Source organism: Cyprinus carpio, chromosome A3 (assembly GCF_018340385.1).
Source record: "Cyprinus carpio isolate SPL01 chromosome A3, ASM1834038v1, whole genome shotgun sequence".
NCBI lineage: Eukaryota > Metazoa > Chordata > Actinopteri > Cypriniformes > Cyprinidae > Cyprinus > Cyprinus carpio.
In genome coordinates this window covers 29029176-29051709 of record NC_056574.1, presented here as the reverse complement: position 1 = coordinate 29051709, position 22534 = coordinate 29029176, and the positions used below count along the sequence as shown (strand labels likewise).

The 22534-nt window shown below is 38.2% G+C and overlaps 1 protein-coding gene across 2 annotated transcripts in view; it reads left to right on the top strand.

Annotated features, from left to right (window-relative positions):
• Positions 1–2208: 2208 nt before the first annotated feature.
• The window catches only part of LOC109080595 (insulin-like growth factor 2 mRNA-binding protein 1), a 38421-nt gene continuing 18095 nt past the window's right edge, over positions 2209–22534 (top strand). Inside the window, exons 1-2 of one of the 2 annotated variants that reach the window (XM_042728300.1) lie at positions 2209–2860; positions 4076–4136. In XM_042728300.1, the coding sequence (XP_042584234.1) occupies positions 2686–2860; positions 4076–4136 (236 nt within the window). In that variant the 5' untranslated portion in view covers positions 2209–2685. The remainder of the gene's footprint in view (positions 2861–4075; positions 4137–22534) is intronic. The other variant, XM_042728291.1, reaches the window with a different exon arrangement.

Here is a 22534-nt window from a genome sequence, read left to right as displayed (position 1 = left end):
GAAGCATAGCAATTTGTAAGGAATAGGACTAGTTTTCACTTATGCACCATCGGACTCTTAAATTCCTTGTTGTCCTGGATGAGCTGCATGCCTCTGGTCCCCCTCACCCAGAACAGACATGCCCTACCCCCACACCAGCTATTCCTCATCCCCTCACAATGTGTGGTCAGGTCACAATCTCAAATCTCAGAGTACCTCTTAAACTCACAGGGGGTTGTATTGACATGCCAATGCCTTCCCAGGACCACATAGTGCACCCCCTTGCAAGAGTTACTGAGTGTAACAGGATTATGAAAAGAAATTCATATTTCTTGCAATGCAAGAGATGATGACTTTCTGCGGTTTTGCATGATTATTGTTGCCATTATAGGCTACACACGCATTTGATCCAATAACTTTAAAGCTAACTCTGTACAACCACTCACAAAATCAACAACAAAAACCAGTGTTTAGACAGAGGCCATCAGATCAGTGACCCCTTTAGTTCTTAGCAGATCTACCCTGCACGTCCTGCATGTCAGCTGGTGCTGCAGCACAGACATCAAGCTATGATGTGCAACTGAATGCTCAATCTGTTAAAACTCATATACGTCTAATAGAGTGAATTACCTACGAGTGGCCTGGAGGCACGACAAAGAGTATACCTTTATGAATGATGGTGAATGAACATAAAAATCAAGAGAGTAATCATCAAATCAGCCTTTATTTACATTGTAGTAAACCTTGCGCGAGGGAACCTTGAGATGCGTAAGTGCATCAGGGAATGCTTCATATTTATCCAAACATTAAAAAGACAGGGTGATTAATCTCTACAGACGTGTTATACAATTCAGATATGCACACAACCTCTTTAGTCAACTCATCCTTGGATTAGACATCCTTGCGAAGCTTTGCTTCGAGCCCGTCATGTGTGATTCAAACATGCGCGCAGCTCGAGGAACTAATGGAATGGGTTTCGTGTGGATCTGCGCGCGTGTTTCAGATAGAATGTTGGTCTAAATACATTTCATTGAGCAGCAGTTCTGGACCGTCGTAGTGTTCCTGCGAGACGTGAATCACTTCTCACTCTTTGCTGTAATGGACGGGGAGCCATTTTCTCACAGAGAGCCAGTACTGCCGCCACGTGTACAATTTGAGAGCCACGTAACAAAAGTAACCGCTTGAAATTCCCATCTGATTTGCGTTTAACTCATTTGAATGGGATTTGAGGTCGGATTTTTCAGACCTGAGTGTATAGCTGAACAATCCTCGCAATGAAACATCATACACAGCGTGTACACACAATAGGCAACGCAACAGTTGCTCACTTCCTGTTGGTAGGCGGTATCCCCGACGCTAGGCCCTGGCCTGCTGTCTTCTCGTGACTCGGTTTGGCGCGACATGGAAGTGAGCACGATAACTTTTGAGATCTCTGTGGAAATGTGTCTCTCAAGCTTCGGAAGACTCGCTGTTGGAGCTGACCTGTTACAGTTAAACTGGATTCTGCGTTACCCGCACGCCCAAGTTCCCAAGAGCCGAATTAAAAAGGATACAGTGTTTCAATAAAACCATGCATTGAATATGTGTCTTACTGCTTAGTGTTTACTCCACCTCAAAAATGTTTGCCATAAACTTTGGTTGTAAAACTACTCTAATTAAATATTTTACTTCACCGCCCTGGTCGTGACCCACAGCTAACACTGTCGCGTAGGCTACATAAAGGCCATTGGTTTTAGTATTCGAAATACGTGTTCATCTTTAATGATCTTAAAATGATCAACTTTAGCCACTTGCGTCAGGCTACAGACTAACAAGCGACTATGAAAAGGGCAAGGATAAGAAAAACAGCCGAGCGACGTCACAGAGGGGTTTTATTTACACGTAGACTCTTTTACAATTTTAAATAACTCCAAATTGCCTTTTTGTCCTGTAAATTGTCTCGTTGACATTCGAAATGTTTTTGTGCACGTAGAAACAAAACGTTAAAAGAAAAACAGGAAACGTGACGTTGAGCACATAAGTAAAACTGAAGCATGTGTGGGCTAGTGTGAATATGCATGTCTGTGTGCATGCAGAGCATATACGGTACAATGTACAGAAAATGTGCCTGTCTTTCCAAGCACAGCTTGAGAGAGAGAGAGCGCGCGCGCGCACGAGAGAGAGCGGAGGACCGGCCCCTTCTCCAGCTACTCTGAGACCACGTGGTTTCTTCTTTGCAAACAAAAAAATTTAGTAAATTCGACTCGGTTTTAGAGGCGGTGCCATCGCCAAGCGGTAGGATCTGTGTGACAGTGCAGGGTACAGCTTTAGGTTGAGGGGCAGCGAGAGGAAAGAATTTCTCCCGATCCCGCTAAATACTCGCCACTATTCCATCGCAACAAACATCAGCTAAATTCAAACTGATATCATTTCTACACCGTGCTGGGAATTCGCGAGGGTTGCTACAGTGAAGAATATTTACCACTCGCCTGCAGGACTTAATCAGACTACAACGTTACTGTTAGCCGAACTTTCCCCTTTTTATTTTGGATTGTCTTGCAGTTTGATTTTTTTTTTTTCCTCCCCGTTTTTAATTCCAACCGGCTGACATCTACATGATTTTGTAATCTGCGGGTGTCTGCGTCCTTTTTCAAAATTAAGAGCGTTTCGCCGAAAAGTTTTATTTTCATTTCTATTTTCGGGGGGGAGCGTTAGAGTTTTTCCACGATGAATAAGCTATACATTGGAAATCTCAATGAAAACGTGACCGCAGAAGATTTGGTTAAAACCTTTGAAGATCACAAGATCCAATACTCTGGACAGTTTCTCATGAAAACTGGCTATGCGTTTGTTGATTGCCCGGACGACCAATGGGCGATGAAAGCAATTGAAACATTTTCTGGTGAGTAAATTTATTTTAATGGGCCTTTCGCTGCCGGTTTGCTTCTTAACCGGTTTTCTTTCGAAACTTACCCTGGTTTGGCTCCCATAAGTGTTGTGGTTGTTTATAATTCAGTTCCACTGTTTTACTAAAGATCTCGGGGTTTTATTGTGAAAGAGAATCAGTTTCTACTTTTTTGCCATTTTAAGTCAGGGCAATGTAAGGCACTATAGTGCCTGAGACAGTGAACTTTTAAGAGCAGATGGTTTGTAGACACTAAAAGCATTCATGCACACATCAACCACGACTTTACTTTCTTTGCTCTGACAGGTTTAAAACGTGCAGTGTGTATTCTACCATAACAAATCGCTATATAGCCTATTTAGCGTGATTCTGATTGTGGACTGTAGCACGGAGTTCTTCTGATCTCAATCTTTAGGTTTAGTCCAACCTACCCGGCACAGCTATAGAATCAGGTCTCACCCCTCCCCCTTTTGGCTAATAGGCCAGTGGAGCTAAAATGAAACATGTTTCGTGGAGCCCCTATTGAGTTAACAGGCACAATACTGAGGGAAACCTTCTTGCCTTTAATATATCCGACCATGTGGCATTCTTATATGCAGACTTAAAGCCGTTTCACTGCATCTGTCCCACTGACCACAAAGTCTCTTCTCGGTTCTCCACACATAGGCTATGTAGCATGTGACGTGTGCTCTATATAGCACTAAGGTCGCCATGCCGATAAAGATCCAGTTAAACCTATGCACCACATGAAGTCATGCACGGTCAAGATTATTAATCTTTTTCATCGCTATATGCCTCTGAGGTCTCAAGTACACACGAACAACAAATAATACCCTACACATATGGATTCTGTCATACAGTTGACGCCAGCTTGTGTAGCCCTGAACCTCGAAAGCGTCCTAAGAATTTTGTCATTTTGACCTGTGCCAACTAATTTTATTATTATTTTTAGTTTAATTACTTTTTTAACACCTACCCAAGCGACCCCCAACACCCTAAAAAGCTCGTTCGGGCCCTTTGCAATGCAAGTTAAACAGTAAAAATAACATGTCTTCACACAGGGAAGTAGTATAACGAAGCATAGCTACATAGAAATACATTTGAGGCACACATTTATTATGTTTTAGTTTTTAAAGTTGACTTGGATTATTAGGCCCATTTAAGTAAACTGGTGGTCAAGAGAAAAAAAAATAATTTCTTTCCTTTTTCCAGGTAAAGTGGAACTTCACGGCAAACGAATTGAGGTCGAACATTCTGTCCCTAAGAAGCAGAGGTATTTGCTTTCTCTTGAATCGTTCAACAATTGTTAGCTTGCTGTATATATATATATATATATATATATATATATATATATATATATATATATATATATAAAAGCTGAATGTATATATGTGGTGGTGGCTGTACAAATATGTGTACAGTGTAACCAGTACTTCGCTGTGTGCTTAAATGGTGGATCTGTTTGGTTGTAACTCTCAAGTTGTTGTTACTTTTTAACAGTCTAGCTCTCTGTATGTACGAATATTCTTTGTTTCTCTTCACGTGACGGATCTTATAGTGCTAGGATATTCAAGTGGCATATGCTCGTAGCATTACACCACGTGCTGTTACATTCATAGTTACTACGGCGCTGTATAGCACTCATCTCATACGTTAGGCATATGCGTGCGTATTTGTCAAACGTAAAACAATGCTGGTCTCCGTGTCATTTCAATCACTTGTTCCCTGTTGATTAGGCCTTGGCCTACTGCAAGGCCTAGGCCTCGGTGCTTGATTCGTTTAAACAATTCATGCAACACAGATTTAGTTTTCTAGCCCGCTGTGGTTTTAAAAGCTGCTATTACTTTGGAACACCATCGTAGTTCGTACTTTTGTTACGGATATTTAAAGGGTAGCATTTGTAGGGAACGCCGCTTCAGGTCAGCGCAGGAGAAACAAAGCATAGCCCCATATACATGGCTATGTTCCTTAAACTGTACAGTTTGAAAGATTAGTTGCCTGAATGATCGTTTCCCCGTTGGCTGTGAGTAAATGTGAATATCAAGTTGTAACTTTTGCTGTTTAAAATTAAAATGGCCTTCAGAAATGTATTTATTTGTGTTCTGGGGAGTTTGCATGGCGCGCAGAAGACTGTTTATGTGGAACAAAAAGGTCTCCCCCTTCGTCCCCACCCAACTCAACGCTGTTTCTTACCTCTTTACACCCTAAATGCATTTTTTTCTGCAACCATCCGAGCTACACCTGTTAACCTGGCGTGTAACTCGATGGTATAGTGTTTAAAAACGTTGCATCCTGTGGAGAATCTTTATGGTGAAACGATTATATGTGCTGAAGAATATAAATAAATAATTTGCAGTTAATATGTGAGGTTATGCTGCTCATGTATGTTTGGATAATTCTGTGGCAGGCACGTTATTTTGATGGACCGCTTTCTAAACCGTTGAACCAGCGCTTTATTCGTGTTCCCCAGCTTTACGCGCTTTAGACATAAATCTGTTGACAGGGTTGTTGTGAGAAAACGTATGCTTTGCATATTTGATATTACGCTCTACCTGTGATATACCTGTCTTTGGATGTTTGCATATTTGATTATTACGCTCTACCTGTGATATACCTGTTTTTGGATGTTTGCATATTTGATATTACGCTCTACCTGTGATATACCTGTTTTTGGATGTTTGCATATTTGTGATGCAGAAGCATTACGCGTCTCCAAATGTCTGTACTGATAAAGCGGACTTCTCATAAAATCATTCTTAATTATTTTGTAACAGATGCATGTTTTAAATAGATCTGAATGGCATACGTTGTGATTAGTGTTGGGAGGCCACCGTTACACTGGTAGTATGACACGTGGTCGCCATCAGTGTGAAGAGTAACTAACGTCAGCAATTGAGAAAATGGCGTACAATGTATCCCTCTGTCGAAGGCTCCATTTTCATTAACGTGCATGGGTGCAAAATGCATATTTCGCTACAAATTCATTTGATAGCGCCATATAAACAGTTTACTAATCCGCGAACTAATCTTGAATATTATTGTTAGGTGAGGTATTTTAGCTAAAAATACCTTTTGCTCTTAAACTCACATATTTTGCCATTTATGTTTATACTTAAGGGATTTTTTTTCTCTCTGTGTGTGCTTATGATAATTTTAGAATTCATATAGTCTGCTCTGGTGAAACGCTGTGTGGTTCTTTTGATTTGAAAAATCCAAGTAACCAGAACGCACGTGCGCCCACACAAAACACAACCAGAGTTGTGGAAAATGCATTAGAAATGTTAATTAGAGTGGAACTGTTACTCGTCGCCATTTTGATAAACGTCTTTGTGGGGCTGGCCTCTGAGGTGCGGGACTTTAAAAAGCAGCGTACACCCCCCAGGTCAGCATATATTTTGATTTGACCCTTTGTTTTGTTGTATGCTTATGTGCTGCTTGAATTGTTACTCAGGAATTTAAATGTGTGTGTATATATATATATATATTTTTTTTGCATAATTTGTGCATAGACACGTTTTCAATTTTCAAGGTTCATTTGTTGGTTTGGAGAAGTGTGGATTGTAGGATGAGTAACAAGATTTGGGGTGGAGTGGAGGGTCAGAGCAGCTCCTTTACTATTGTGCACACTCCTTGCGTTTGGTGATGTGGGGTCTGTCTTATGTAATGCTCATAAGTAAGATTAGAAATGTATTTTGTTGAAGACTTCTTATTGTTGAAAATAAACAAATAAATAAACTTGTCAAAACACGAAAGCCACCAGTAGCTGATATCAAGAGCATTTTTATTCAGTTGTTTAAAGTAATATGCATGCAAAGTAGTTGTTGGTAAAACTGAAGTTACATGTGTGCAAAGAATACAGTGAAGACCATAGAGGGTGTAGTGAGTGAGCCATAATGTTTTGTGCATAGAGCTGTGTGGGCGGCTCCATGTCTCACGCCTTGAGTTTCTCCCTGCTTTATGTAATGTTGCATTGGTGTGACGGGGCCATTTGCAATGGCTTTATGGGCCACTTTTGAAGTTCTTCGGCAGGAGCGATTTAGAGACAAGGGGAAGAGCCACACCTTTATGACAATACCGGGTGTTACAAGTGTAACAATGGCCCTTCCCCCTTCTTCCAGATGCTACTCTGCGTGCTCCCTTCCTCTTGTAAGCACCTATCAAGGTCCAGCAAGCAGCATGGTTTTTGTTGCTCTTAAAAAATTCTCATTGTAACACAACAGGGATGTATACTGACAGACTGTGGCAGTGCTGGCAAATTCTTTGTGAACTGAACAATGCAGTAGCGAAGTAGTGCAAGAGGCCAGTATGGTGCAAGTCGTTGGTGTAGAGCTGCAGCAGAAATATTTATTTTAGATATACTTATAAAAATTACGATGAATAAATACTTTGGCAAATGTGAACTAGAATGACTGCGAAAAAATTTATTTCCAAAACGGGTGTTTAAAATAATGTAGCTGCTCATCTGATTGTAAGTGTGTATTCGTGAGTATTACGGGGTGGTGGGGGAGGAGGGGTGAAAAGTGTAGAATACCAACTGTGTTCATGTTTATTGATAAATATTGAAGGGGAAGACGTGTTGTGGTGTGTGTGTGTGTGTAATGTTGGAAGTTTCTCCCTGTTGTTTTTTTTCTCTCTCTCATGATATTCTGTATTATGACCGTTCAGTCTTGATTTTTCTTTCAAGTGCTCAGTTTTGGAGTAAGCTAGAGAGTAAGCTCATTTACCATGGCCCATGTTTGCTGTCAAATCCATTGTGATTAAATTAGAGCAAAATATCCTTTTAAAGAACAACAATAAATGGATTGTCTGTTGTCTTGCAATTAGTGAGTGCTGTAAATAGCCTGTTTTATGTGTTTGTTTTTTTATACGGAGTAATACACCCAATATCTAACAAATGCTTTGGTTGCTTTGACTGAAGGAAAAACCTACAGGCTTACAGCAGAGTGTAAATAACAGCAGTGACTCGTAAGTAAGAATTTGTGCATTTAAAGAAACTATGTCTCACCAGGCATTTGCAAAGTGGAATCAGAGAGAAAAGGGGAGAAAAAGAAAGCTTTGGCTTTGAATGGAATCGCGGTGTTTCGCCGGGTAAATAAACGATTGCATGCTCAGGCCGTCTTAAGCTACACTTGCCTGCTCTGTCCTCTCTCTCCCTCTCGTTTTCTCGCTGGCTCCCTCCCTCCTTTTCTCGCTGTCCTTTTCTCTCCATCTCCGCTTGTGATTGTAGTACTACAGAAGGCAGGGGGAGGGGTTTTACGAAGAAGGAGGTGCGACCAATCGGGGGCCAGGAACACCTGTGTGCAGTTTCTCAGAAGCCGTTGATGGTGCTGCACGCGAGGCAACCTTGTTCTCATTCTTCCTCGCTTTCTCTCTCTCCCTGTCCCTCTCCCAGCAGCGTGCTTGCTTGCATGCAGTTTTTTCCCTTTTCTCTTCCTGGCTTGCACTTTTGCTCTGTCTGCCTCTTTCTTTTGCTCTTTTCCTCTCTTTGTCCCTCTGCATAGGCCGTCTTTCCTTCTGCTATGAGACATGCCTTTTTGATTGATTCCCACATTTGCAGGGTTACAGAACGTGCAGGCAGGCAGTCTTGTCAGTTCGGTCATATGACGTCCTACTCGCAGGGCTTGCCTGAGCAGGAAGAGGGAGGAGAGGAGGAAAGAAGAGAGGAGATAAGAGGAGAAGAGGAGAGGAGGGGGTGGGGATTGAGGAGGGAATGCACGGCAGCACTTCCTTGTGGGCTTCCCTTTTTCTGCTGTTACGGAGAGCGATTCTCTCAAAACGACCGTTGTGTTGAACAGGGAATATAAGAGCGATTGAGAACCAGGGACAAAGGGAAAAATGCTCATAGCACGTAGACATGCTGAAAATGTAAAAGTTAAGTGTGCGTTGTGCCTTTAAGAGCACCCCTCCCATTTTAACCCCTCACCAATGTTGTCCTCTTCTCTCCCCCTTTCCCTATTTTGAACCATCTGGGCTTTTTTTTTTTTTTTTTTAATGGATCGAAGTCCTTTACCTCAGCTTTGCACTAGCATTCGGTACCACAGTCACGTTCACTCCCCCAAAGGCTTTTACACAAAAAGGAGCTGATTTTGTGTAAATAGGCTACAATACATGATAAAAGGGAGTGTTTGTATGTTTGAGTTATGTCTTCTAATAAGCTTTTTTGATGTGCGTTGAGAGCGGGTTTGGATGAACAGAGTTGATAAGAGCTGATTGTGGTTCATTCTGTGGTCAAAGAACTAGTAATGGAGAATAAGAACATTCTTTCTCTCCTTGTCCATTGATAACATTTGTGACATGAGGCATCAGAAATCCTCTCTCAAAGATGAATATATTAACCGCAGAGGCTTGCTGTCACAAGACAGCGTGAACAGGTGGATGGGACTTGGCTTGAAGTTCGAATCATTGGTTGGCGCCATTTTGCAGCATGGCTGCCCAAGTTGCTGTGGGACGGGTTTCAGGGTCTTGCCTGATTCTGTTTCATATCTAAAATATAAAATGATTCAATTTTGGAACAGATTTAGAATATTTAAATATTTAAATTGTAAACATTGAATAAATTTGACTTCTGTAGTTCGTTCACATTGTGTTTAATCTGTCTAAAACTTTAGACAAAAATGGTGCTGTTTTTGCTTCTTGGACAGAATTAATAAGAATTACTTGGAAATTCTCAAGCGTAATTTTTTTAACCTAACTTTTTGTTTTCATTTGAATGTTCAGATAGCATTGTGGGTTTTTCCTTTAAAAAGCAGTGCAGTGTGACAGTCTAGGTCTGCATGTGTTTTTGTTTTTTAGTGTGTGTGTGTGGGAGAGTTGTGAGACTAGGGGTGTTTCCCAAGGGGAAAAAAAGTTCATGGTGGTTTACCCCTCTAAAGTATGGGCCCCCTGTTTGCCCCAACCAACCCCCCCCCACCAGTGACTCTTTATTTCTCTGGTGAACAGAACGTTCTGAAGGCTTCGCCATCATAAACACTGGTGGACGGGGGGGTGCCCCTTGAACCTAAAATTCTTTACATTTTTCTTTCTCCTATTTTCCCCAGATGGGCCAGTGAACATGTATTGAATGCCTGGGTCATAGTACATATGATGTGGACAGAATGTTGACACAAGCGACTTGAACTGATTACTATTCATTCAAGTTCTCATTGCATATTTAAATGTATGCTCTGCTTGTTTAGGAGTGAAATAAATGAGTGTGTTCCAAATTGGTTTTGTTGCACTGTAAATAATGAAGCTATTTTGCACATTGTTCATCCGCAGGATGTATGTGTTAAAAATGCTGCTGGCTTAAATTCCTGCACTATTTGTGCTCCTGATCCTGCTTGGGTGACGCAAACTCATGCACAACAAGCAAAGCAATTAAAATGTTTATTATTCTACTTCTTGATATATTTAGACAATATTTTATATTTACCCTCTTATATATTTGAATGAGTAGTTTTCAAACTGAAATGAAGTAGCTAAAAGATACTGGCTAGCTATTTGTTGGTTTTGACCTTTGTGTGCTTTTTCTTATTCTATTTCTAAGTGTTAGTTCTAGTTTAACAGCGTGTTCAAGAAATGTCTTTAAATCACATTCTTTTTGTCATTTGTTTGCCATCTCTCTTTATTGACTCGTTCATACCTACTTGCTTTTGCGATTATATTAAGGTATACAGGTCACTCAAAGCCTGTTTTCCTGAACATTTCCTGATTCATACATGGCCAAACATTTACTGTAGCATTTGTGGAATTGGGTTATAATAGAAGAAACCTGGCCCCCATCATAGGATGGCGAAAACTAGGCTTGGGACATTTTTATATGGCTCCTAATGATTTCAGTTGCCTCAGACAGTTTTGGTGTTATCTTCCAAAAAAAAAAAAAAAATCATACATGCTCCTATTAATAGCTACACTCTTAGTGAATTGATTGAGCACATAATTGTTCCTTGCACCTACAAATAATTAGAAACTAAATTAATGTCCTATTAGGTTCCATTTGTTTTTGTACATTGCAGTGTAACAAATGGAGAATTGTTTGAAAGCTCTTTCTCTCTCCGTTACATTAATAATTCAAAAGGAGAAAAATCCCGGAAAATTTAAAAATGAGGATATGAGTCAAGGCCTACAGAATCACATTACTGCTTTATTAATCATCACAAGAACGTTACACCACATATTAGAACATGGAAGATGTAACTTTTTTTCTCTTTAGTGACCATCTCCCCTCTGTCTTTGTAGAGTATCTATAAATAATGTATGCATTTATATAATGTATCCATGTATGTAATGTATGTTTTAGAGAGCTGTGTGCCAGCAAATTATTAACTGGATGCTGACCTGCCATTGATAGCTTTTCAGACCAAAGTCACGATTAAATGCAAATTTGCCATTTATTTTAACTCTGTTATTAATCATATTGTGAATGATTCATCCATGCATATGTTTCATTAAAAAAAAAAAAAAATAATAATAATTTTTAAAAAATTATCTGCAGTGTTGAATTAAAATATCATAACTGGGTTTTCCAGAGAAACGTCAGACTTCTCTCTGGTGAGGCATGCTGAACTTTTCCAGTTGTTTAGTCCACTTAAACCCTGCAGTTGCATTCAATGCTCATGTCAAAATCCAGCCAACATCAACCGATGGATAGAATAGTTTTTTATTTTCTGATAAATCATTATACTTGTATGTACGACATAGTATGGAAAAAAGACAGATCAGTATTTTAATGTTTGTTTGCATTAAGATTAGTTTAGTAGTTTTGTTTTTATTTTATTTGTCATTTGCACAGTTCATAATGTTCAATCTGTGTTCCTTCATGAGCTGAGGAAGAGTTACTTTCCATCAAAATTAATTTGTCCACTTTTTTTTTTTTTTTTTTTTGTTAAAGGGGTCATCGGATGCCTGTTGGATATAAGTTGATATGATTCTTTAGGGTCTTAATGAGAAGTCGATAACATACTTCGGTTATAATTTCTCAATGGTAGTGTAAAAAACACTCAAAATTAGCTGTTTTTAACAAGCCATTCTAGTCCATGTTGCTTTAAATGCTAATTAGCTCTGCTGACCCCGCCCCTCTCTTCTGTTGGGGGAGGAGCAGTACTGTTTACTTTAGCCGTGAAACTTGCTAACTAGCACATATTAGGAAAGGCCATTTGCAAAGATTCATAAAAACCCCTTATACGCACTACTTCTGTAGAGGAAGCTCGAGCACGAATGATTCGCGCGAACATAGGCACATTTAGGCAGATCGGGGATCAGCACATTCCCTTCAAAACGAAAGTAACGTTAATCCTCTGCATCTTCAGCGGCTCAGATGTCAGGAGTAAATGATGACTGCTATTTTCATTATTACATTCAACAACAAAACACCTCAGTCACTTAATCGGAGATGCTCTTGTCTTCCCCTGCACCGGAGTCGACACGATGATGGTCAGCTCACTCAGGGCGGGTCTAAGGTAAGACACCCTTGTCAATCAACTATCGTGGGAGGGGCCTGTGCAGAACTACGACATTCTGACAGGATTCTCAGAGCAGCCTGATTTGAGAAAGGGGATTTTAAAAAAGGGATTTAAAAAAAACTATGGGTGAATTTTTATAATTATAGGATGGATTTTTACACTTCCAACATACCTTTATGTTCAAACAACAAAACAAAAGTGAATTTTGGATCCGATGAGCTCTTTAAGTCCTTTTAGCAGTATGAGAGCTAGAATTCAGTTGTCAATATAAATGAACAAAAACAGAAGTTTGCAGTTGTTTAATTGCCTAATTTTGCTGTTCACCATGAAAATTGATCATAGGTGTAGAAGCATGAAAGTGACAGAGAACCTACACGGCTGGTTCACGTCTTTACCCCATTCCCCTTCATGAGGCCATAGAGATCAGTCAACACTGTTCTTCTCTTTTTATGCTGTTTTCTCTCGGTATCCCTCTTCCTCCCCCTCCTCTCTTCTTCCACATTGCAATTCCCTCCTTACCAGTCCAAATCACTTAAAATGGAGCCTCTAGATCACATGGCCTCATAACAGGCTAGTATGGTCATGCTATCCTCCCTTTACACACACACAAGCATTTTAAAAGCACAGAAAGGGGGAGGGGCTGGCAACACCCCCCTAAGACATACATGGAGTCATACCTTCCTCTTGCAGGGTATAGAGAGTAGGCCTTCTCAGGCAGAACAGAGCTGCCATGTGTACACACACACACATATATATGTGTGTGTGTGTGTGTGTGTATGTATATATATATATATATATATATATATATATATATATATATATATATATATATATATATATATATATATATATATATATATATATATATATATTAGGGCTGTCAAATGATTAATCATGATAATCAATAAAAGTTTTGTTTACATAATATATGTATGTGTACAGGGTATATTTATTATGTATATATAAATACACACACATAAATTATATATTTAGAAAATATTTACATGTGTATATACATTTATATATTTATATTCTTATATTTTATATTATATATAACATATTCTTCTTAAATATATACATGCATGTGTGTGTATTTATATATACATAATAAATATACACAGTATACACATATTATGTAAACAAAACTTTTATTTTGGATGTGATTATTCGTGATAAATCATTTGACAGCCCTAATATATATATATATATATATATATATATATATATATATATATATATATATATATATATATATATATATATATTATATGTGTGTGTATATATGTATTTGTGTGTGTATAATATGACTACCCATTATATTTTTAGATTGCATGCAGTTTAATGTGATGGTATTCAGAGAAACATTTCAGTGGACATTATGCTCCTGATAATTTCTGTGCAATCAAACAGTTAATTCAGATATTGTTATAACTTAGTACAGAGGTTGATGTGAAATAGAGCTGACCAAGAATTGATTTCAAATTGTAAAGAAGTCTCCTGCTTTGTCTCGTTTGTGGAAGATTTGATGGTATGCTATGCTGTTTATACAGGCAGATAGAGAGAGTTGATTTAAACAATGCTGTTTTTGTTTGTTTCTCCTTTTTTTTTTTTAAATTATCTAATACTGTTTTAATACAGTAGTTTTAAGTAATCAGGGAACAAATTGTTCATGTTTTGAATTTGTTAGTGTAGCTTCTTGTTTGGACTTAGTTTCTTATAAAAACTTTTTGTTTGGAGTTTGGACTGTATAATTTTATGTTTTTTTTTTCATGAGGCTGTTCTTTGGACTACTGAGCAGTTTTTTTTTTTAACCCTTTTGGATAGACTAAAGAATATTTCCCCTCCAAGGAAAACACAAAAAAACAAACTGCAATTTCTAATTGTCATTATTTTTAAATACATGGAAGAAAGAAAAGAGAGGAGAGATCATGAAGAGAGGTAAGAGGAGAGTGTTGTCAGCAGATGCTTTCATGTAGCAGAGCTTTACTTTCATCAGGGCGTGACGTCACACTTGGTGAGGAACAAGGTCCTTCATTTGGAACAAAAAAGAAACTGGCTTTGAAAGATTGACTCTATGGGTTCAAGACACATTTGCTAGATTTAGTTAAATTTCAGAAGGATGACAATGTGTTTTGAAAAATAAGGAATACATTTATTAAACATTTACAAAGTAATTTAGTGAAAAATTGTTACTTTTTATTAATATTGTTTTGAAACCTTGTTTATACTTTTAAATGGTAGTATTTTTTTTAAACTGCTTGAAACTTATAATATTGTCTGTTTAAAAATACTGAGAAAGGAAGTATTCAGAGAGAAAACTGGATTTTTTTATATTTATGTATATAAACTGCATTAGCAAGAACTGTTAGACAACATTTTTGACTGTAATATATTTAATAAATTTGATTTTGCTCAAGTTTGATGTCTAATTATTTGTGTTTTAATTTAACAAATCTGTTGAAATGTACTTAAATGAAAAGCAAATCTTGTGAAGTGTACTTGCTCCATTTTAAAGTTTTGTTTCAAACAATGCAATTAATTAAATATGAACAATATTTTGGGAATGAAAAGATTTAATTTGTTGGACTATGTAAGAGATTATGTAAATTAGAACATTTTGATAATTCAAAGTCTGATGAAACATGTATAAGATGAAAAAGTAGCAATTTGAATTTAATAGTCAAATAACTGCCATAAAAGAAACACCCTGTTTGTCTTAATATGATATTATTTTTCTCTTTAATTTTTGTTTAGTTCAGATTAAGAAAGCTAGAGACTTTGAATCTAGTTACTTTAAATTTGCAAACAGTAGGTAGGCCTTTATAGTAATTGATAGAATAATTTGTTTCTTCAGTTTATTAAGATAGAAAGTGGGAATTTTTTTTTATTTATTTATATTTTTAGTTTGTGCATGCAAAGATTCAGTTTTAGCCAAAAAAGGAGCAATTTATTTGATATATGATGGCCTCAAAAACTTGCCAATTTTTCATTAATTTATATAATACACTTCAAATGTGGGAACAAGGCAAACTTCTAGAAATGTGACAATACTGTTATTATTGATGTTTAACTGGCTTAAACAATCCTTTTACGAAATAGATTACTTATTTGAGTAAAAAAAATGTAAACTATGCTTTATGTGGGTCGAAAATGAGCAGGCCTTGCAAAATATAGACTAAAATGTATGTAGAAGATAATATCAGAGTTGTCCATACACAGGGCATGTTCATCCACATTTGCAGTGTTTTACACATGTAGACCATGCACTTCAATGAGGCTTTGTGTTTAAAATGTGACTTTCCCCAACAATCTTATGATATAGATTGCAACTTTGAGTAGGCTATGTAAGAACAGATTATTTACAATCGTGTTGAATCTAGTATTCATGATCAGTTCAGACTGGAACGAAATAATTTATTCGAAATTATTCCCAGGCTTTTTATTGCCAGAACACGATGGAAAACTATTAATTTTCTCATCTTTATGGTAGAACACGGCAAATCCATACGCTTTGAGCTGTGCTCTTAAAGAGGACAGCACTGGAAGCAGTGCGAATTGTGACCAAATCGTTATTAAACCGTGCTGAGTCAGGTCCACTGCACTGTGACACTTACAGCGTGGATGCTCGGTTCTGCACGAGACAGTTTCTGTTCCGTTCCACACCCCCATTTCCTCGTCACAGCGCAGATCTCCACTTCTCTACCAACCCCCTCCGTTCCTCGGGGGTGGGCGGTACAGCGACTGTGCGCACGCCTCTTTCACGGCGCTGTAGTACTCTCGAGTAGCCCGGTGACTTTATGAATGAAGGCAGGTCTCCCCCCAACTGCCTGCGAGAAGCTGCAGCCGGAGCGCGGCGTGCGTAAAGGGGAGTGATCCAGAGAAGCGCGAGGATCAGCTCGCCAGCGTTTGCGCAGTGCTCTAAAGGCAAATCCTCACATTCGACATCATTAGTAAGATGTGGCTCAAATAAAGGCGCTGGTAAATGGAGTGTAATGCGGAATACAGTACTGTAATTATTATGCACGTTGATTTCTAAATAACAACGGACACTATACAGTGCAACAATAGTACATAATGGGCAACTATAGTTTAAAAGAGTAGAATGGTATTAGAGTTTGAAGCCATCAAATAAAATAGTAATTTTTTTGAGGCCATCATGTATCAAAGAGCTAGCCGTTTCATGATAGTTTTTAAGGTCATATGTAGGCTAACGCAGTTTTCACATGCACGTCCTTTGTTTTGCAATAGCAGCCTTACGACATGCCACATTTCGCCCTGTGCTGATATGGACGCTTATTCGGCTCCTATACGTTACCTATAGTTTTCTAGCACATTCTGCGCCTGCTCACGTGACTGAGATGTGGTAATTGGGCGTTGTCACTGGAAGATGGCTGAACGTACGCCGGCCCACATGGGTGAGATGTATGCAGGCCTATATGTTAACACACATTTTCCGGCTGGCTATGTTGAGCTGTGACTGAGATAATCAAACTGCAAGTTTGCTTCACCTAAACATCCGCGAGTACCTGTTCGCATCGGATATAATGGTATTAGAAAATAAAATAGTTAAAAGCTTAACCACACAACAAAAGACGCTGCCGAAATAAATGGCGGGTATGTGAATTTTAGTGTTTTAGTGCCCATATTTTTTTTGCGTGCTTCATGAGTCACTATATAGACCTATTTGATTAACTTTTACGGATAAGTTTTTTTTGTCACAGCATCTTTTTTTTTTCTTTTTCTTTATATATATATATATATATATATATATATATATATATATATATATATATATATATATATATATATATAATTTTTAAGCCCTCTGGTAAAGCTAACTGTTAAATTGCGTATGGTCTTTCCTTTTTAATGCGCTTCTCATGCAAAATACGTGGTATCAACCAAAATAAAACAGTTTTTTTTTTTCAGAGTTTTTTTTTTTTTTCATGGGCAATGTAAAACATTAAGAATTATATATATTAGGCTAATATATATATTATATATATACACACACACACATTTTTTAATTTGATATTTTTAGTACTTTAAAGTGTAAACTAAATATGTGCAATTCAAATAAAGACCAAGTTTATTTATTTTTTCCTCCACTGCTAGTGCGCCAGTAAATGAAACCGCGCGTGAGACAGAGAAACTTCACAAAAAAAAAAATATTCAATTAACACATAGTGATTATCTGATTAAATCGTGCGCATGTGTATTATTCAAAGGCAGCTCATAGGTGATTCTAAACTTTTGAAGCTGAACAAGTGTGTTTTGAAGTGCAACCTGCCATTTCATTTCTTCCTGTAGCCTACACTCGGCTTTCATGAAATGGCGAGCATACGAGACGGGGGAGAGGGCGGAATAATTTTGCAGATTTATTAAAAACTCATAAAATGTTATTCAACATTCAACACCGTAATGTCAGGGTAATTTATAATTAGCTTAGAAAGTCCTCATTCATTACAGCCTGTTATGATGCTCGTCAGTTAGCTTCATTCTTAAACCGTGTACGTGCTCTTTGTAAAACAACTTTGTGTGTGAATGAATCCCAATGCAAATGTACTTGGGCGCGTTGAGCTCACTTTATGTCTGTTCACTCTAGTCAGTCATGCTGTCCCGTGTTCTGCTCCTGAGTCACAAAATGGAGGCGCGCGCTTCCATCTTCTCCACGCTGAGTAGGGCACAGCAGAGCGAAGTGTGAACTTTGACCCAAACTAAGGGCATATCGCCTTTGCAAACTATATGCATCCTTGAGCTGTTGCTCTCTACAGTTGTTTCTCACATACCACCCACCAAACCCACCAACCCCACCCCACCCGAGGGGGAAATGCCTATAGGCTGCATATGGAATTTTTAGAAAGACGCAAGCGCGCTCGTGCTTGAGCTGCTTTTCGCGAATAGACTAGATAGGCTGCGCACTGTTTACGTAAATATCTTACAAGCCGAGAAGAGATTAGTTGCTACAATTATGTTAGTTTTCTCTTCTTATAAAACATTTAGACAATTCCTTCTGTTATTGCTGATGAATTATGATTCAGACAGCCCCATTTTCAGCAAGCCTCTTTACTTACCTGGCTGTCTTCACTTTTTGCAGTTCACCACAATTTTAATAAAGATTTTAATATTTGCTGTTTTATGTCCTGCAATCCCTTCCCCCTTTTTAACAGAGCCGCCATACCTCTGCATAATCTGCAGCCTCTTTGAAAAGTTCAATTGTGTGCTAGTAACCCCAGTCCCCTGCCCTGCCCTACGGCTCTTTTTAAAGTCCCGGCCAAAGCGTTCCCCGTCCACATTGGGGTCAAAGGTTGAGATGCAAGGTTGAGAACTACTTGCAGACAAAACTCTTTGTCGATAACATGAAATCTCTCTCTGTCTTTCTCTCTCTCTCTCTCCATTCCCCATGGCTCTCTGTCTCAGTCAAATCAAATGGCCAAGGGAGAAAGAGAGAAAGAGAAGATGACGGATGAGAGGGAGGGGTGTTTCACATGATAATGTGCAGGAAAGGACCTCAGGTTCTCTTCGCTTCACCCCCACCGGCTGCCGTTTCAGAGGCCGTTTGCATTCCTCAGCTGAGCATGTCGCTCCCTGCACACTTTGACATGCTAAAAAATTTGTAGCCGAAAGCAGAGTAGTTTCCCCATGCTGCCGGGCCCATGCAAGTCACAGATGATTTTAGTTCTAAACTCTTAAAACATTTTTAAATAATTTGGAATTGCTTGCAGTGGTTTATTTGCCTAATGATTCTAAATTTGGATTGAATAGATTTAAAAGCATAGCTAAAGAGTTTGGTATATCAAGATCATTTGTAGAAAGAAAATGTGAAGATTAAATGTTGGTCTTGTAATTTATGTATTTTTAGCAGATTTTAATTGTTTTCATCTAGCATTCAAATGCTTTTTGCTTATGACAACGAGGGCATTCTTTACTAATTAAACACTTTTTATTGCAATTCTATGCTGCTTTGTGATGGAACAGAATTTAGGCAAAAATCATAATACTCCAATAGACACAATGCAGGCAAATAAATAAATATGTAAGAACTTTGTAAAACATGCCACATAAACTGTGATTTTTTTTTTTTAATTTCATTTGAGAAACCTAAACTTCAGACTAAACTTTACAAAAGTATTATACTGTTTATCTGTTCATCAATCTCTCTCAAATCAGTGTGTGTGTTGTTACTTTATGTGAAGAATGACATAATCTTGTGATGTAGCTTGTAATGAAAGCAGTTCCTTGTTGTCTTTCTCACTTCATCCATCTTTTGGAGTTTATTGGTTCAATTATATTCATATAATTTTGATTTGTTTTAATATATCTAATTGCAAAACATCTGGCTTACATCCTTGCAGCTGTTTAGAAGATTTGCCCCCCTCAAATCTTTGTGTTTGTCGAATCCATTTTAGAAAGACACTTTCAGTCACTGGTCACTTTACAGTCACTATTGCATGGACTATGAAATATTTACTCTGATTTTTTTTTCTGCCAGTAGCATAAAAAATTTACTGTCACTGCTCTATAGCAGTCTATGAGAAAATACAATTTGTCTCTTTTGTTACATTCGAATGCTTGAATGTCAAGAGATACATTAGACACACACACACACACACACACACACACGTATATGAATGTGTGTGTGTGTGTATTTATGAATGAATCTGTTTATAATGATGCATTTGTAGTTGAATGCATTATTGCACTTTTTCCTGCTCACAATTTCATGATTTTAAAGTCTAAAAAAACTTTCAGATCACATTATTTTTTTCAGGACTTGAACATTTCAAATGAAAATACAAAAACGATCAGTAACTCAAGTCCCAGATTTGACTGTTTAATGCAGACATTGTCCACTACTGCCATGCTATTGGCCAGTACCAGTCTTCAATGGCAAGAGGCACCTCTTAGAGGCGGGAGATTTATTTTTATTGGTTTCATTGTTATACGACTGTATTGCTGGGGCCGGCAGTAAGCAATTTATTGCCCCTCGCTCCCTTCTTCTGGTATGTTACGGGTTGCATCAGCATGTGATGATTGCTAAGCTTGGGGAGTGACCTTTCACCTCTCAGAGGAATAGGGCAAGGGGAAAAAAAGTGGAGCGGTGAGGGGGAGGGAAGGCCTATCAGGTAATGCAGAGCAGAAAGCTCCACAGGGAGGAGTGTAGAAAGAGGGAACGAGAAACAGAGAGTGAGAAGAAAGCAGGAAAAGGGGGGGATGGGACGTCTGTTATTTCTGGTGAAGTTGTCTCACCATTGCTGCTACTCTCTACACTGCTTTGATTTATGGCTTAACCCTTGCTGTTCCATTCAGCGGCTGGAAGCACCACGTCTAGTCCCCCAGGCGAGAGGGTATCTCCAGTGCCACCCTGCATCTATAGCTTTCTGCTCGGCCACCAAGCTGAACTCCTTCACTTCATCACGAGCATGTTTTCATTGACTTGAGGAACCTCCACGTCCATCTAGACCTTAAGCAGCTTACAACGTCCCTCCGTGGACTTGTAGTTACGTAAAGAGCGGGAAAGGGAGGTGTGTGGCACTTAGGATCCGCCCCTTCCCCTCCCACACTTCCCCGCCATTTTCAGCGTTGGCTGCAGAGGCCTTGCTGTAATGAAGCTCCGCTGGCAGTTTACTGACTGAAGTTCTGTTTCGTGTCTTTCGTCTGCCTACCACTGTCACAGTGCGTCATGTTAAAAAGGTGGTTTAGCTTTGCATAATTTCAGTTTGGGCTGTATATATACATGTATACACTTCATGACTGACTTGAGTGGTATTGAATAGTATTTTGTGTTTTTGGGAGACTGATTAGATTTGGATTTTTAAATGTGATTTATTAATACAATAATAAAATATTATAAAATAAGAGCTGATCATTGAAAGAATGGCTTTTCTAGTAGCCTAGTTAAAATGACACATCTGTGTTTTTTTTTTTTCTTCAGGTATGATGTCTAGCAAACTCTTCTTGGAGTGAAATATTTCTGCAAAGCTATAAATATAAACTTTGCGGTGTGCAGTAATCAGAGTCTGCTTCCCTTTTTGCTAGTTGTTTTCTATTAAAGAAACATATTTTTGGATGTATTTTTATATGTTCCTTTATCTTGCATTTGTATTTGAGTATATTAAAAAAAAAAAAACACTTTGAAGATGATTAAAACATCAAAAATGTGGTTTATTTATTCGTTTATTTGATTTTTTTTGAGGAAAGTTTACCATACAAAAAAATATAGCTGGGATAATATAAAATCAGCGCAGTGTGATTATGTGGACCACGCTAGCTGTTTCAGCATATAATATATACATTTTAAACTTAATAGTAGTAGTGTTCAAACCAATAGTTTTTTAGCCCAAATTATAGGTTTCACAAGTCCTTTGGATTTTTGCTTTTATATTTAATAAAGTTCTTTTTGGAGAAATTTTTAAAATAAATTCTTCAAATTGCAACACTGGTTAACCTGTCTCCATAACCTGCATGAGCAGTTGCATGATGAGTTACGTGTGCTTCATTTGGAGGACTTGTAGCCTCTCCTAAATGTTTTAGAAAGCATGCCGGACGCAATTTCATTTCAGATCCCTCTGATGCCCAAATGCAATTGAATTATGGACAAGTACAAGTTGAATATTTGCTACTTGGATATATGGACAAATTATGAGAAAAATTTGGTTGATTTATTGATTAGCAATGTATATTACATGTGTACATATTATCCTACACTTGTTATGTAGCTCCAAAAAAATTGGACGCTTTATTTTAATTGTATATTTTGTAGTCTTGTAATTCAGGGATCCGTAATCAGCTGCTTTGCAAAGAGATACACTCCAGCCCATACTAGAAATAAAGACGTAAAGCAGTGATACATGTGTGTGTGAGATGCATGAATACAAGTGAATACTCTTTTCTTACTGGCATATTCTCTCTCTTTCTGTTTATCTGCCCTTCCCCCATTTTTAAATCAACTTCACCTCTGATTGGCTGAGGTGGAAATGGCAAGACAGGAAGTTGCTCGATGAGGGTTGTGACTTCTAAGGGGTGATTTTTGACTTCCTGTGTACTCCGTTTCCTGTTGGACCTCTCTCACGGTGGGCCTTGAATGGTTAATTAGTGTAAGATCACAGTTTTAAGTCCCGTAGTTTAATGCCACTGCTTGCCATTTGAAATAAAGACACTGAGCTAAATGTACGGTAGTGTGAACTACAAATCACATTAACCTCCTCTGACTAGTGTTCTTTAAAATATT